The sequence below is a fragment of the Felis catus genome, chromosome C1 (genome assembly GCF_018350175.1).
Source record: "Felis catus isolate Fca126 chromosome C1, F.catus_Fca126_mat1.0, whole genome shotgun sequence".
NCBI lineage: Eukaryota > Metazoa > Chordata > Mammalia > Carnivora > Felidae > Felis > Felis catus.
The window spans coordinates 146138827-146156566 of record NC_058375.1 but is presented as its reverse complement, the minus strand read 5'-3'; the positions used below and the strand labels follow the sequence as shown (position 1 = coordinate 146156566).

The window sequence follows — 17740 nt, the reverse complement described above, 5'->3', positions numbered from 1 at the left end:
CCCGGCTCTCCAAACTCTCACTTTTTCCCTTTCGTTCGCGTGGAATCGCTCCTGCCCACGGGGCGCTGACGCTACCGAGCTCATGCTAATAGGCTATTCTTCGCCCTCCTCCCCTCTTCCCCCTACTCACACATCCTCACTCACCACAACAGCCCCCCCCCCCCACATACACACACACACACGCGCGCGCGCGCGCACACACACACACACACACTCACTCACTCACACACACTTCCTGGTTTTATTTGTGCTCCGGCCCGCTGGGGCACCGCTGAGCCGCGGCGGCGGCGGCGGCGACGGCGGCAGCGGCAGTCGAAACATCTGGGGGAAACTTAAGGTGGCCACGCAGGTTTTGCCGAGGCTGCGGCGCAGAGGAGCCCGAGGCTTCCCGGGGCAGCCGCAGGACACCTGATGGCTACGCCTCTCCAGCCGCTGGGGAGCGGGCAAAGGCTAGGGTGCAGATTAGAGCTGAGCGGCTCCGGAACGCGCCTGGTTCCGCGGCGCTTTTTGCCCATCCAGGGAACGCCAGGATGGGGGTCGGGGGAAAGTTGCCAGGGGGCTCCCGCAGCCTGGAAGCGAGCCCTGCCGAGGGAGGAGGGGCGGTTAGAACTCTTCGCGGGCAGACAGGGGGATACCTCGGAAGCCTCCCTCCCCACGTCCCAGCCTCGTCCAGCCCCTTGGGAGAAGCCCGCAGAGGCCCGCCCTGCTCGGGCCCGAGGAACAGGGAAGGGGGCTCGATCCCGGGAGATGTGGCGTTTCCTTTGCTAGAAAGCGCCTTGCGCCCTCAGCCTGGCGGGCGGATTGGCTTGCAAAGTGGAGTCGGCTGGGACTCGGGCAGCCGCGGGGGTGCGGCGAGCTGCCACGGTGCTCCGAGTCCCTCTCCTGGGAGGGCTAGACGCACAACTTTACGCTCGCGGAGATACCCCTCCCTCTCCCAATGTTTTGCCTTTCCCTTTTGGCTCTCAGATTGAGGTTTCGAGAGCCCTTGTGCTTCAGAGGAGGGTTGATTTGTGTCTCTACAACTCGTACTGGGGTACAAGTTGGTGGGCACCCAGGAGTGTCGAAAGTATTAGAGTTGACGAAAGGCGAGGTTAGAGCCCCTTTCCGCCGCAGGCGCACCTGTTGCCCGCTGCTCGGCTGCATTGTCTACGAAAGGAAAGTGGGCGACGCCTCATTCTGACTTTGGGGATCCCTGAAGGGCTGGGATGCTGTCTACCTGCTCCCCTCTCTTCCCCTTTCCACGCACCACATCCTCCCTTGCACGTGGGCACTGCAAGGAAAGAAGGGAACACAGAGAACAGGCCCTACCCAGTACCTTCCACCTTGGATTGTGGGGGGGGGGGGGAGGGGAGGGGAGACAGAGACAGAGAATGCCAACGCCAAAGGAGGAGGCCATGGACAGGAAAAAGGAGAAAAAGGATATGCATCGGACTAGGGAAATCCCACCCTGCCTGAGCCCTTTGACCGTCTCGGGTCGTGGGACGTCTGTACGCGCTTCCGCTAATGGGGGTGACAGTTGTGAGTGCGTGAGGTTAGGACACTGCCAGATACACCCCACCCCTTGCTAGTCCAGGTGCTGGCTACCTGGCCCTCGCCAGCGTTCCCTGCCGCCCGGGCTTTTGTTGCACCCTCCCCCACAAATGAGCCGCCGGGCTGCAGCGGTGGCCTGGGGGTTTGGGAGATGGGGGGGAAGGTGAGGTGAGATGTCGCGGTGCTGCGGGCTGCGCGGACCTGAGTGGAGAGGTCACACCTCTTTCGGAAAAAAAAAAAAAAAAAAAAAAAGAAAGAAAGAAAGAGAGAGAGAGAGAAAAGAAAAGAAAAGAAAAAAAAAAAACCCAGGCTGGCGACCAAGGTGAACCCAGAACGGTTCCCACCTTAAAATCGGCCCTACTCGTGACGTCAGGTCGGAAATATACCAAAGCGAGAGCCGGCCAGGAGTCCGGGGAGCGCGGCGGCGCGGCGATTGGGCGGCGGGCCGCTGACGCGCGCTGACGCGCGGAGACTTTAGGTGCATGTTGGCAGCGGCAGCGCGAGCCACATAAACAAAGGCACATTGGCGGCCAGGGCCAGTCCGCCCGGCGGCTCGCGCTAGGCTCCGCGGTCCCGCTCGCCTGCCCAGGCGGCCGCCTTCTCCTGCGCCCTCCCCGCTCTCGGCCACCAGGCTACCTTCGCCCCTCTCGCCCACCCCTTCCCGACCCTGCCACTCGGACTCCCAGAGGGAACTACACTTCGGCCGAGTTGAATGAATGAAGAAATACGCGGAGAACTCCTAAGTGAGTAGACGCAGCCCGTGCAGCTCGAGTTCCCTTATCCTTCTCTCTTCTTTTGCACGTCTCTTCTTTCCACATGTGTGGGACAGGTTTTCTGGAAGTGGGCGCCAGAGGTTCGGAGCGCGAGCGGGGCGGGAGGATGGGGAATAGGTGCGTGCAGCCACAGCGGTCATTTGCCCGAACTCCAGCTTTGGCACTAGGGGGGAGTTGGCTCCCAGCAGGCTTCCAGGCTCCTCATTGGTGGACGTGGAAGAGAGACCTGCATAGTTTGGGGGAGCTGTGGACTTGCCCGGGGAAATGTGCCCAAAGTTTGCGCTTAGAGCAGAATTGATTGTTACCATTGGGCAGGGAGACTCCAGGTCCTGTATATACGAGGGTCTGGGACACTGCCCACAAAGGGACAGGGAGAAAGTTCTTCAGTTTATTTGTTGCTTGGGAACTGCGTCTCCGAGGCTGGCCGGATTGCCAGGGTTTCCTGGGTATTATTGAATAAGGGGTGGTGTTGCTGTTGGTACAGTGTCCTATTACTAAGTTGCTTGAAATTTCTGGTTTTGACACATGCCGTGCTTGTGTTTGTGAGTGCGTCAGAGAGAGAGACAGAGAGACAGAGAGAGAGATAGAGAGTAAAGAGTACAGTTATGAAACTGCGAAGTTACCAGGAGGTTAATATCCAGCACAGGCATATCTCTTAAGGGCTGTGGCTATCATGGGTCGCTTTCCTTTCTACTTTTTCTGATTAACCTTCCTCCCCATGAAGCAAGATTATGGGGGTGGGGGAAGGAGAACAGAAGGAATGGATATATTTGGCTTTCTTTTTCATTAGTAATAGGACTGTGCTCTAGAATGCCTTCCAAGTGGCAACATCTGAAAATTACTGGGACACAAGAATGCCTTGTTCCGGCAAGTAGGCAGATTGTGGAAGGCTGTATAGGGAAGGTGTTTGGCTTCCTATGTTGGGAAACGCTTCTAACCTCGGTGCCAACACCAGATAAGCAGTGTTTCCCTCCCTCTGCAGTTGACCTAAGATGCTCCTGGAAAAGTAGGGTCTCTGCCTCCCACCCCTTGGCCACTAAAGATGTTGAAAGGCAAATCTCCTGGGGGAAAGTGAATGCCAATTCACCTGTATCCTCAACCCCAGTGTTGTGTCAAAATCCAGACTCTTCCATTCAGATCGCCTTCAGGGCTGCCCAGGCCTTGCTAGCATTCTGTAACCGCAGGGGTTACAGAAAACACTTGATAGAAGTTTCCAGTGCTGCATTTTATTAAACTCTAGTTTCTTCTTATTTGAGTCTGAATTAAACGAAAATGGAAATGACACTACCCTCCCACCTCCATCTCTACCCCCCTGCATCTTAGCAAAGGGCCCAATTTATTACATCATAAGTATTAAATAAGTACATGAAGTACCTTTTCTCCTTCAGAACCCTCTCTCTGCAAGGACTTACACAGTGCAGTGGGTTGGCATTTCCTGTTGTTTACAGCCGTCTCTTTTACACATTCATCTTAACTCCTAAGTTTGGTAAAGGCTACACATTAATTTCCAATGAAACAACCAAGGAAGGTATAGATGGACTTGCCTGGTGACTCTACTGATGCCCAGATGAATCTGTCGGGAAAGTCACCCTGAAGCTTCTTGTGTCTGTGTTTCAGGGAGGAGATCCGACAGGCTGGACTCCCCACTGCCTTTCTAAAAATCTTGGAAACCTTGTCCTTCGTTGAATTACGACACTGTCCACCTTTAATTTCCTCGAAAACGCCTGTAATTCGGCTGAAGGTTAGTGCAACTTTGTTTTTTTTCTTTCCCTCCTCCGAGTTCCCTGACCATCAAGAAACAGGGTGATACGATCTTCCCGTCCTCAGCAAACTCTGTCACTTAAGGCTTTCCTGGCCCATCATCTTGGGGAACAACATTCTCATTGTGCAATTCACCCTCATTTCTAGAATGAGCCTGCTGAACCCGAGATTCAGAGGAAAGGCTCATTTGAGCGGGACTGGCTGGGTGAGGGGGTGAGGGGGGAGGCGGTTGAGATATCCGGGAATGGAGACCCTCAATAGCTTTCTAGCTCTGGGTCTCCCTTGGACCAGCCTTTCCATGCCCTGCACTGTTTTGCTTCGCAGCATTCGCGCTCTCCGCCCTTCCTTTCGCGTCCCTACGTGCTCTCTGACCGCCACGAGCTGCCAGTGTAGCTCCAGGTGTACCCGAGCCCGGGGAAAAGTGTTCAGTTGACCAGGCTGAGTGTATATTACCCTGTTTCATTTCCAGCCATGCCTTGTGTTCAGGCGCAGTATGGGTCCTCGCCTCAAGGAGCCAGCCCCGCTTCTCAGAGCTACAGTTACCACTCTTCGGGAGAATACAGCTCCGATTTCTTAACTCCAGAGTTTGTCAAGTTTAGCATGGACCTCACCAACACTGAAATCACTGCCACCACTTCTCTCCCCAGCTTCAGTACCTTTATGGACAACTACAGCACAGGCTACGACGTCAAGCCACCTTGCTTGTACCAAATGCCCCTGTCCGGACAGCAGTCCTCCATTAAGGTAGAAGACATTCAGATGCACAACTACCAGCAACACAGCCACCTGCCCCCTCAGTCCGAGGAGATGATGCCGCACTCCGGGTCGGTTTACTACAAGCCCTCCTCACCCCCGACGCCCACCACCCCGGGCTTTCAAGTGCAGCACAGCCCCATGTGGGATGACCCAGGCTCCCTCCACAACTTCCATCAGAACTACGTGGCCACCACGCACATGATCGAGCAGAGGAAAACGCCCGTCTCCCGCCTCTCCCTCTTCTCATTTAAGCAGTCGCCCCCCGGCACCCCCGTGTCTAGCTGCCAGATGCGCTTCGACGGGCCCCTGCACGTCCCCATGAACCCGGAGCAGGCGGGCAGCCACCACGTGGTGGACGGGCAGACCTTCGCTGTGCCCAACCCCATCCGAAAGCCCGCGTCCATGGGCTTCCCAGGCCTGCAGATCGGCCACGCGTCGCAGCTGCTGGACACGCAGGTGCCCTCGCCGCCGTCGCGGGGCTCTCCCTCCAACGAGGGGCTGTGCGCCGTGTGCGGCGACAACGCGGCCTGCCAGCACTATGGCGTGCGCACCTGTGAGGGCTGCAAAGGTTTCTTCAAGGTGAGCGAGGACCGGGCGGAGGAGGCAGGTAGGGGCCCCCTAGTGCCGGGAGCCTCCGAGTGCGCGCTGCACCTGGGTCAGGCAACCCAGTCCCACCTAGTTGGCCCAACTCCCGGGTCGGCCAAGGCGGCCCCACAGAGGTCCACGGACTGTGGCAGAGGCTTCTGGGTGCCTGAGAAAGGGAAGTAGAAGGCCGGGAGACCTGGGGTCGCATCCTCTGCACGTAGAAGACCCGGCAGGCAGGCCCCAGCCCGAAGTTGCTGGAGCCAGAGTTAGAAGAGGGTCATTTGCATGTGCTAGGAGCTGTCTTCTCTGTTCAGATTGAAATTGGTTAGGACAGAGAACCGTGTCTGAGCTAACCAAGTGGAACAGAATTCCCTATGGTCAAATTAAGTGATCTCTTTATTTCGCCATCCTGATTGAATAATCTTATCATTTTAAATAGAGAAGGTCTCCAAGGAATGTAAATAATATGAATGCCCACGGATTTGTATTTACTGAGCGTCTCCTTCTCCTTCTCTTGGCATATAAAACACAGCGAGGAGCGGCGAGGTTAGCTCAAATGTTAACGCTATCAATTTTCTCCTGTTAAATGCCCTGGGGTAGGAACACGAAAAGAAAGAGAAAGAAAAAGAAAAGGAAAAAAAAATAAAAACAAAAAAAGAGTGGTGTATATGTGTTTGTTTGTGGGGAGGGAGTGTAGATCCCAGCCGTTGAGAAATTCTTCCTGGATCCCCTGGGTTGCTGGATTTTCAAAAAAAAAAAAAAATCGGTCTATATTGTCTCCTTTTGCAGCGCACGGTACAAAAAAAACGCAAAATACGTGTGTTTAGCAAATAAAAACTGCCCAGTGGACAAGCGGCGCCGGAATCGCTGTCAGTACTGCCGATTTCAGAAGTGCCTGGCTGTTGGGATGGTCAAAGAAGGTAGGTCGGGAGGAGCAGCCCACTCCCCGGTAGGCGCCCACGGGAAAGTGCTGCGCCCACCCCAGTCCCATTTTCCACTTCCCACAGCTGGGGGGGGGGTTAGGTCTCCGGGTCCCCCCACCCCCCCACCCCCATCAGAGTCTGGCCTCCACGACCCAGCAGCTGCCTGCTTACCCATCCCGCCCTGCAGAAAGCAGCCAGGCCCTTCTCGCCTTCAACCCAACGACCCATTTGGAAGAAGACATAAAACCACCCCACATTTTTGATGCTTCTCGTCAGCAAAGGCTTTACAAGCAGTGGGACCCTGCGCGGCCCGGCCGGCGGCCCCGGGGCTGCGGCCTTCCCCCGGGAGGGGCCGAGGCGGCAGCTGGGTCCCGCTAGGGGGAGCGACGCTAACCCGTTTGTTCCTTTGCAGTGGTTCGCACGGACAGTTTAAAAGGCCGGAGAGGTCGCTTGCCCTCGAAACCGAAGAGCCCACAGGAGCCCTCTCCCCCCTCGCCCCCGGTGAGTCTGATCAGTGCCCTCGTCAGGGCCCATGTCGACTCCAACCCGGCTATGACCAGCCTGGACTATTCCAGGGTAAGAAGCTGGCGGGGGTAGCATGTGGACAAACCGACAGACGGGCAGGACCCCTTCCCACACCCATCACTAGCCCCCGGCCTCCAGCAAGGCTGTGGCTTTACAGCCGTGGGCAGAGCCGCAGCACACAGAGCCACAAACAAACCATGTTGCTGGGAGTGTAGACCGGAGGACAGAGGAAGGAGGAGAGCACAGGCCACAGTGATCACATCTCTGGGAGCCCTCCTTCTTACTGCCATCCCGCGCACACACATACTCACACACTCATGCCTCTAATGCCCAAACCACAGGCTGTACAAAACGCTTCCCCCGCCCCACTTGGATTTGATCCCCAATTTTCCACAGAGACGCTTTAATCCTTGTCCCCTGTGGCACTGTCAGGGTGGGGGATGCCTGCTTGGGGGTCCGGGAAGGGAAAGAGAGAGAGAGAAGGAATGGCAGTGGGGTGGGAAATCAAGTGGTCAGATTCCTTTTTTACCCCAGCTGTGAGAAATGTGTGGGCTTTAATTGGAGGAAGTATGTCGGGCAAACCTAGAAGCCACTGCAATTTTATTAAGATTTGCAAAGGGCGTCTCTGCTCGAGACCCACTCTGGGACTGGCATGAATACTAACGTGTCAATTGTTTTGTGGAGATAAGAGTGAACGTTTCCCAGGGCTGGATGGCACTGTATTTAGTCTGTATGGAAATGGTAATTTACATATTTAAAGCAGCGACCTCATAGCACCATCCCTAATTGAATTAATTGCCCCGGAACATCTAATTTCCTTACTGGTCAGAGAGAGGTTTAATTGTTATAAAAACCTGGCTCCCCTACTAGAAGCGGGGTTAGCAATTTCACGGGTTATATATTTTAGAGAACCTCATTAAGTGCTTTTTAAAATGAAATTCCAGTTCCAGGCGAACCCTGACTATCAGATGAGTGGAGATGACACCCAGCATATCCAGCAGTTCTATGATCTCCTGACTGGCTCCATGGAGATCATCAGGGGCTGGGCCGAGAAGATCCCGGGCTTCGCTGACCTGCCCAAAGCCGACCAAGACCTGCTTTTCGAGTCTGCTTTCTTAGAACTGTTTGTGCTGCGATTAGCGTACAGGTAACGGAGGAGGCAATCCGGGGAGGCTGGGAAAGGAGGAAGAGAGGAGTCAAGAAGGGAAAGAAAGAGACAGAGGGGAATGAAAGGGAGGGGGGTGGATGAGAAAAATACAGAATAAGAAAGTGAAAGAGGGAGAGGAGAAGGAAAAGACAGTAGACAAAAGAAGAAGGGAAGGAATGAGCCCAGAAGCCTTGGGTGAATGGAATGGAAGTGGGATAGGGGGCGTTCTTGATTGTTATGAAATTAAACCCTTTCAAGGTCTACTGGTCTACATTTTATTAACTCTTCCGTAATTAGGTGCCTCTTAAATCCCTCATTTATTGCTCTTCAAGTAATTAGTTGTTTAGCTTTTCTCTCTCTCTTTTTCTCCCCTCTCTCTCTTTGGTATTAATTGCAGGTCCAACCCAGTGGAGGGTAAACTCATCTTTTGCAATGGGGTGGTCTTGCACAGGTTGCAATGCGTTCGTGGCTTTGGGGAATGGATTGATTCCATTGTTGAATTCTCCTCCAACTTGCAGAATATGAACATCGACATTTCTGCCTTCTCCTGCATTGCTGCCCTGGCTATGGTCACAGGTCAGTACCTCAGGTGCAGGGCACTTCTCTGAAACTGCCCAGAGGGGTCTATCGCGATTTTCCCTTGCCCCTGAGCGTCCATCGTCCTGCCAGCTAGCTAACTGCTTTGTGTGTTCCTCTTTTGTTTCTGATTGTGTTTTCTGCAGAGAGACACGGGCTCAAGGAACCCAAGAGAGTGGAAGAACTGCAAAACAAGATTGTAAATTGTCTCAAAGACCATGTGACTTTCAATAATGGGGGTTTGAACCGCCCCAACTATTTGTCCAAACTGTTGGGGAAGCTCCCAGAACTTCGTACTCTTTGCACACAGGGGCTACAGCGCATTTTCTACCTGAAACTAGAAGACTTGGTACCACCGCCAGCAATAATTGACAAACTTTTCCTGGACACTTTACCTTTCTAAGACCTTCTCCCATGCACTTCAAAGGAACTGGAAAGAAACCTAAAACTATCCAGAGGGGGCAAGTCACAAGGCAGAGATATCCCCATGAGCTGTCTCAGCTCTAGCTGGCCCCCACCCCCTCCATAAAACCCCAGCCCCTCGATCCCTAAAGAAAACACAAACAAAAACAAAAACAAAAAAACAAAACAAAAACAACAAAAACTGTTGCTATTTCTTAACCTGCAGGCAGAACTTGAAAGGGCATTTTGGCTCCGGGGCATCCTGGATTTAGAACACGGACTACACACAAATACAGTGGTATAAACTTTTTATTATCAGTTTAAAAATCAGTTTATTGTTCAGAAGAAACATTCCTAATTTCTGATGGGAAATGTTTGGCCATGTTTGGTTGTTGCCATTAAGACAAATGTAACACACACACGCACACACACACATGCACACACACACACACACACACACCTCACACATTGTAAGGGGACCCACAAGTATTGCCCTTTAAAAGACTTCAAAGTTTTCTGCTGTAAAGAAAGCTGTAATATATAGTAAAACTAAATGTTGCGTGGGTGGCATGAGTTGAAGAAGGGAAAGGCTTGTAAATTTACCCAATGCAGTTTGGCTTTTTAAATTATTTTGTGCCTATTTATGAATACATATTACAAATTCTAAAAGATAAGTGTGTTTGCAAAAAAAAAAGAAAAAAGAAAAAAAGAACTACACACAAAAGGGACAAGCATGTTGATTCTAGGTCGAAGATGTTATAGGCACTTGCTATTTCAGTAATGTCTATATTATATAAATAGTATTTCAGACACTATGTAGTCTGTTAGATTTTATAAAGATTGGTAGTTATCTGAGCTTAAACATTTTCTCAATTGTAAAATAGGTGGGCACAAGTATTACACATCAGAAAATCCTGACAAAAGGGACACATAGTGTTTGTAACACCGTCCAACATTCCTTGTTTGTAAGTGTTGTATGTACTGTTGATGTTGATAAAAGAAAGTTTATATCTTGATTATTTTGTTGTCTAAAGCTAAACAAAACTTGCATGCAGCAGCTTTTGACTGTTTCCAGAGTGCTTATAATATACATAACTCCCTGGAAATTACTGAGCACTTTGAATTTTTTTTGTTTTTTTTTTTAATGTCTAAAATTGTCAGTTAATATATTATTTTATGTTTGAGTAAGAATTTTAATAATGCCATATTCTGTAGTATTTTTCTTTGTATATTTCCAGTATGGCACATGATATGGAGTCACTGCCTTTTTTTCTATGGTGTATGACAGTTAGAGACGCTGATTTTTTTTTTCTGATAAATTCTTTCTTTGAGAAAGACAATTTTAATGTTTACAACAATAAACTATGTAAATGAACAGAATTTTGTCTTCTTTCTGGGTCAGGAAAAAAGGATGACTGAACAGCAATCTACAATAGAGTTGGAGCTTGATTTAGGATCGGTCCCTTATTGAACATTTGAGTTTCAAACTGACAGCCTAGATCTATTTTAGCAAAAGAGCCTGGGGAATTAAACTAATTATCCAGAAAATTCAGTACAATATTTTTCCTTAACCAGAATTTTTGAGTGTGGCAAACTGCATTTGTCAGAATCACTTGAGACTATCTCAACTCTTTTGTTAATTTTGCTGGTAAGGGCAGCTTTTAGAAGAGAAGTTCAGGAGACCTCTAGATAGCCTTTAAACTTTTGCAAGGTCTGAAGTCCTATCAAGTTTTTGTCTTGCTGAATGTTTAGAGAGTATCTCTTTAAGACTCAGGAAGTCAACATGGGTTTGGAGTGTGTTGTACATGATCTCGTTTTTCCAATTCCTCTACTTATTACTGTTGTACTGGGCCTTCGAGGAAAGGCTAAGCGTTTCCGGCGCTCTGGGCCTTGGGTCAGTGGTCTTGGCATAGGACAGACTCAGTAGAGGTGTTTCTTAAAACTTTTTGTTTTCCTCCTTCAGTGGATAGTGATGAGGTACAACTTGCACTTTTAGCATAACATTTCCTTCTTTAAGGCTACTCAGATAAATCATAAAATATCCATTTGTCAGATCCTGGGTCTGCTACAGGCACGTTATACCACAGACCTTAGGATCCACCCAGCACCAACTTTTAGCAAAGGAAGGGACTAACGCTGCGGAAGCCGCTCAAGGTCTGAGCTTCCATCGGGTCTGCTGAACGACCTGGTCCTGGAGCCGCTGAGGTCCTGCCTGTTCTGCTTCAGACCAGCGGTGAATTAATAGCGCAAGATGGGGACCACCTTCTTCGCTAAACCTAGTGAATTACACATGGCTTCCGTGTCACTGAAATTTACAGACAGTGTTATTGTTTTTAAAACGCAGAGTTAGGACAGTAAATTGCCACCAGAGTTCTCAGGTTGTTATTCTTACTTTTTTTTTTTTTTTAAAAACACGTTTTGCGAGTGGGCGGGGGGGGGGTGGAGAAAAGGCACGTTCAGTTGTAATTTAAGGTTATTTTAACCAGATGCATTTCTCTGCAGGTAACTCTGAGGGGCAAAAGTGGGTGACCACATACGGGATTAAACACTAAGCGAAATGTCCTATTTCCTGGTTTTCTTGAAAAGATAGGACTTGCCATTTCCTTTCATTTTCACAACTTGTGCCCAACAAAAGCCTCACACTAATAAGCAGAGAGAGAAAGAGAAAGCTGTTTAGAAATGTTAGGAGTCTACAGAGCCGTCAGCGCGCCGGTCTCCCAGGTGTCTGCAGCCCCGAGACAATTACCTTCCGACTCAGAATCCCCGAGAGTTGAACCCTGAAACGAACTCTTTTGAGGGTTCTCCCTTAAGGAGGCGGCTGCGCATCACCCGAAGCCAATGGGGTGTTAGGTAGTGCGCCTCCCGAGAATTCGGGGTGAAAGGAGGGAGGGATGTCTCTCTCCCTTGCCCGCATGAAGACCGCTGTACACGCAGCTATAATTTCTAAATTGCAAAGTGGCTAGTGTTTTTTCTGCTTCACAGTTACCGAGTCAATTTCCAACTGCCGGCTGCGCACCGGGTTGTAGGGAGGAAAGAACGTGGCAAGCATCTGTCCTGCATCTTCCGAGACCCGCGCGGTTGAGGACGTATCCTGCCCTAGTCTATGAGTAAAGCCCAGGAAGAGCAACAGACACGCTGCATTGCAAAAGCCAGACGTTGCACGGAACTTCTTTAGCAACAGATTAGAACTTTGTAATGAAGGTTTGAGATCACCCCCACCTCCCCACGTCCTCCGAAGCATTGCAATTATTATGTACCATTCCAGCTTGGAAAATAGATAATCATTGTTCTGAGGGTATGACCATTTCTCAGCTCTGAAAGGTCTGATTTTAAGTCTTCACGGTATCTAGACTCACTCTGAGTGGTTGCTTACAACGCCCTGACTTTATGGAGAGATGCCCTTAATTCAAAGCACGGGTAAGCCTCGCTACTGCCCCGCTGCCTGGCGGGTTACGCTTCTCCGCTGTCCAGGCGAAGTCTCCCTAGGTACCTAGGCGGCCCTTGCTTGGATCTTCCGCTGGGGGGTGGGGTCGGAGGAAGAGAGAGACTGAGAAAGAGAGAGAGAGAGAGAGAGAGAGAGAGAGAGAGAGAGAGAGGAGAGGAAAGTTTGCGTTTCTGGTTCTGATTCGAACAAGAGACATACGCCTGACCCAGGAGGGTGATGGCACTCCGCAGTGACAGCAGCACCCAACGGCCTTATCCTGTGTATTTCCTTTTGGTGCACGACTCCGTGCCTCGAGAGTTTGGGCGCCCCCTCCACTAAAAATATCCGTCGCAAGTCTTTCGGGACACTGGTTCTCAGTGTGCAAGGGGCGCGCGACGAGGAGACACAGACATTCTTGCCAACTTCGGAATGTCACTTGAAGATTCCATTTCACTTTGCCTTGAGACCCTCTTGGCTTTGTCGGTGTCAGTGCGTCTACACGAATATCCACTTATCTAATTACATTTTAAACCTAGGCGTCGGCAGTGAATAATGCGTCCAAGATATGGCCAGGACTGGGAGGAAAAAGTTTTATTTCATGGTAATGTTTTGATCACAAAGTTTCCCGGTACCTCTCCATCCCGACAGGCCCCACACAGGGCAGCGACACCAGACCACTTCTGGGCATCGCGCGTGCCGCGCATCTTCGCGCCGCGAGCTCCCGGCCAAGTCCGCGCACAAGTCCGTTTCCTTTTTTATCCGCGGCGCGGCAGCGCGGAGGTGGCTGCGGAGAGTCAAGACTGGGGGTCTTCCCCGCCGGCCTCGCCTCTCTCGGTGAGACAGGCGCGGGTCTGGAAGCCGTGTGTGCCTCGCAGCCAACTCGGAAATGGAGACAGGTTCTATCAAGACCCATGGGGCGGGGGCGGGAAGAGGGTGTCTAGGCCCGCGGATTTAAAAACTTTTCTTCGGTATTATTTTGATGGCTGAACAGAGGTCTGGGACCGAGTATCTGTCTCTAAGACATCTTTCTAAGGGTCCCCCCACCCTCCACCTGTCACCTCTATTCGGGACCAGGAACTGTCGCTTCGTGGGCGCGCCCAGGAATTTCTCAGCAATCCGATTCCTGTGCGCCCCAGGCGCAGGGACTTGACTCAGTTTCAGAGTCCCACAGCGGAGGGGTGGGGTTGAGGGGGTCCCAACCAACTCCCAGCCAACCGTTCTGTCCCACAGGTCTCAGCAACTACTGAAAAAAGCGCAGCGGGTCCAACAGTCTTTGGCGGTGGCTCTGCTTAGATCCGTGCATGTGACAGAACTCGAACCGGAGCGATCACTTTTCGTACAGCTGTATTGGCTGGGGGTGGGGGTGGGGGGAGGATAGGGTGGGGGGTGTCCGTCGATATTGGCTGACTTTACTGGTAAAGAGAGCTAAGAATTCCAAACAAGGTCATCATTTTTAGTCATTCTTTTTAATAATAAAGGAAACACAAATATCCGCTTTTCATTTTTACTTTTAAATTTTACAAGAAATCACTAATTGGGCACCACTCATAACCATTTAGAACAGCGAGCCTGTTATTTAAAGCCATCTTCCCTCGGTATGTTTCCTGAGCACGACTGGAAACGACCGCTGGGGCCCGCAAGGACTTTGCTCCCACTTGAATCTTGCGTTTCCTTAGGGCAAGTCCCGCTTGGGTCGGAGGGCGCCTCCTGGAGCTGTGGGTGAGCCCCCGCCCCACCCTGGGGGCGTCAGGAGGAGAGCGGCACCCCTGGTTCCCAGTCGCGAAGTGCGCTCCGGGCCCAACTGACAGCGGCGGGAGGACTCCTGAGAGTCAGGCTCCAGCCTCGTACTCCCCGCCCCACGCTTTGTCACTAGGCCCCCTAGAAGCGCGGTGCGATTTTGAGGCCCCGGGATTGCTGAAGAAGACGTGCCCGTTCGTGGTTCCGCCGAGCGTGAGAGTGGAGAAGCAAGCGCTCCTGCTGCCCACTGCGTTTTGGAGACGTAGAGTCGGACTCTGCAGGTTGCACCACTTTGCCTTGGGAGCCTGGGAACCATCAGGACAAACTCGCCAGGGTTAACTCTCTGTTTCCTCCTTTTCCGGCCCTGCCCTCCCCAGCTGCTCCTTGCTGCTTTCCCAGCTGTTCCCAGGCCTGTCCCCCCAGGGCGGGAGGCCGCAACAGGTTCCAGTCGCAGCGTGGCGAGGTTCGGTGCGTCAGGGCGCGAGCGCGTGCGGCCGAGCTCGCCCCCGGCTTCCCCTGCACCCACCCGTCCGTGGTCAGAGTTGGGTCTCCCGGGGCATCCATCCACACTACGCGGGGGGAACCGGTTTTTTTCCCCCCACTTGTGGGGGGAGCACAAAAGGGTGGGGCAGAGGCGCCAGCGCGCGTCCAAACCGCTGGCCGAGCCCAGAGAGGGGCCCACACCTCCTTGCCACACGCGTGCCCTGCACGTGTGCCCTCAACTCCCAAGCTCCGAGGAGGGACGGCGCACACCCTGGTCCAGCTTTCCGATCCTCTCGCTGCGCGAATTCTGAGCCCTAGGGCGGGGATCCGGAGCAAGCGACTCGTCAGGTGGCCACTCCAGTGCTGCGCCCTGAGGGATCGCGGGGCAGCCAGTCCGCCTGTCTGCCTGCCGCCGGGAGCGCTCCTTCTTCCCTTGAAGACACCGACTGCGGGTGGCTGGCTGCCCTCTTCGTAGCTTAGCTCGGCGGCACTGGACCGAGCGCCGAACAGGGACCGGGATGCTTGGAGAGATTGGCTTCTACGCTTTCCTCCGCGTTTACCCCAGTTGATCTCTCTGACTCCTATTTCTTTATGTTTCTATCTAAACTTGTGTTTAGAGAAACTGGGATTTCCAGGACACGTGCCACCTGTCTTAACAGATACAGAGCCCAGGTTTCTGTTAGAGACTTCCCTGGGTAGTAGAAGGTGCTCAAAGGGCTGCTGCACGTATGAGGACTCCATCGGGTGCTAGAGGGACTTTCAGAGGGACTGAACTTGCTAAGATTTTCTGCGTCTGGAAGCTTGAGGGAGAGGACTGTGTTGACCATCTCAAATTCAATTAAACTTTTAAAAGGGGGACGGAGGAAGACAGAGAGAGAGAGGACTCTTGACCAGTAGGCTGCGAGTAGGCCAGTGGTTTTCAAAGTGAGGGTCCCAACCCACTTACGGTTTGTAAAGCCAGTGTAATGGGCTGTGATCAGAATTTTCTCTCGAAGAAACAGAAGAATAGCAGAATAGAAATCGTAAGTGCTTTACACAAGAGTAGCCGAAGCATGAAAAGTTTTAAGTATCATCTGCTGAAACTTCTCTTGGGCTACAATATCAACTATATTTGTGAGTGTGGGTGTTAGTTAAAAAGTTTGAGAGCCACTGGTGGTGGACCAGATGGTGACGGAAGTGGAGGAGAGGGCGTGCCTGAGAGGTGCTGCTGAGGAAACCTCAGCAATGTGGCAATGTTATGTGATGAGCACTCTCTCTCTGTCTCTCTGTCCCCTATCTCCTCACTGCCCCTCTCTAAGTCCAGTGGGGTACCACATCTCTTTATCCCCTGGCGTGTTGTGTGCTTGGAGCCCTACTAGGCATCATGAGTAAGGGCCAAGGGCCAAGCACCGCCCCCCCCCCCACCCCCCCCCGCAGCAACCCAGCGCCAGGGAGCCAGGGAAGAGAGTGAACAGTGAAGGTCATCAGGGAAGCTCAAGAGAGGGGAGGGGAGTGATGGTCACATTGTCTAGTGACTACATGCCAGACTGTCTCATTTGTGTGCTATTGCCCAACACAAAGAAAAAAGCAGAAGCTTTTGAAGGAAATGGAGATAGGGGTGGAGGAAGGGAATGAACCATAGTGTGAACGAGCTGAGTGGGGACTGAGGGGATGGAAGAGGAGAGGGAAACCTGAGAAGCTATTGAATCAGAGTGAAGGTGAACAGAGTTGAAGGTGAACAGAGATGGGAAGGAGAGGACTAAAATGCCCTAGAAATACAGGATTCTGGGCACCAACAGTAATGTGGAGGAGCTTGAAGAAAACAGAAGAGACAAAGAAGGAGGGCTCCTGGGTGGCTCAGTTGGTTAAGTGTCAGTCAGTTAAGTGTCCGACTTTGGCTCAGGTCATGATGTCACAGTTTGTGAATTCGAGCCCCGCCTCAGGCTCTGTGCTGACAGCTCAGAGCCCGGAGCCTACTTCGGATTCTGTGTCTCCCTCTCTCTCTGCCCCTCCCCTGCTCATGCTCTGTCTCTCTCTGTCTCAAAAATAAATAAAACATTAAAAAAAATTAAAAAAAAAGAAGAGAAAGGAGAGCTAATAAAAAGGACACAGAAAAGATGCAGGGGACGAGATGAAAATTGGATGTGGAAGGCATAGTAAAAGGATTAGGTAGAGAGAAGGTGGCTTTAGGTGTGGGAAGCCTTGGACTACTGAGGACCACACAGAAGTTTCAGGTTTTGTCACAGAGGAACTGAAAGGAACAAGACCATTGGCAAGGAAAGGTCCCTCTCCTGTCATTCCATTCTAGCCGAAGGGATTGGAAACCCTTAGGCCTGTTTCCTAAGGGTTGCTGCAGTCTTCAAGCAGGGGGATGTGGACTCCTTCCAAGATTCAGGGAAATGGGAAAAGCAGAGCCAGGTGGCAGATGAGGCCACGTTCCATGCGTTCTGAGTTTCCTCCTCCATCGCAATCTTCCTACCTACACTATGTGGCAAGGTTGGATCTCATCTCCTGTAATCCTCTCAGCTCCAACCTGTGTCATTCCCATTGTTAATTCCATTTTACACATGAGGAGATGAGGCTCAAAGGTACTGTTAAATATCTTGGTCTGTCAGTCCATGGGATAGCTGGGATTTAAACTCAGATCCAAGACATGCGATTCCAACTGCCTTGGGTTTGTGATACCTGGCCCAGACGGACTGTACCTTTTCCCCAGAGTATCTGCTGAAACTGATGATGGGGTTCTGCTGAGAGTCTGAAGATGCTCTTTCAGGTGTGTTCAGATTCTAGAGGGAAGCATTGACATAAAATCATAGTGGGGAAGTGATGATGGTATATTGTTCTTCTCTCTTAAGAGAAAATAATCTCTTCTCTTAGATGGGGTTATTTTGATTGCTTTTCATAGTGCGTGAAGGAGTTTTGAATTGCTTGCTTTGCTGCCCAAGAAAAGAAAAGCTTGGGAATGATTGTTGCATGTGTTTACGTCACGGCGAGAGTCCTATTAGAGGTAGTAAAAAAAATGTTTTTCCTCCCCAAGCTGTTTGAACTTCTTTATATTAATCGTTTGATCTTTAGCCAGCTTCCAGATTTCCTATCAGGAAAACCAAACTGCACATCAGTAACTTTACTTTAGCCGCAG

General features: G+C 51.4%; 1 protein-coding gene across 1 annotated transcript; it reads left to right on the top strand.

The window, feature by feature from the left end:
• Positions 1–1799: 1799 nt before the first annotated feature.
• On the top strand, positions 1800–10353 carry NR4A2 (nuclear receptor subfamily 4 group A member 2). Its single transcript, XM_006935294.5, is given in 9 exon segments — positions 1800–2273; positions 3921–4044; positions 4534–5399; positions 6195–6206; positions 6208–6325; positions 6741–6904; positions 7798–8000; positions 8398–8576; positions 8723–10353. Coding segments are annotated over 7 exon segments (1797 nt in total). The 5' UTR covers positions 1800–2273; positions 3921–4044; positions 4534–4535; the 3' UTR covers positions 8980–10353.
• The last annotated feature ends 7387 nt before the right edge of the window (positions 10354–17740 follow it).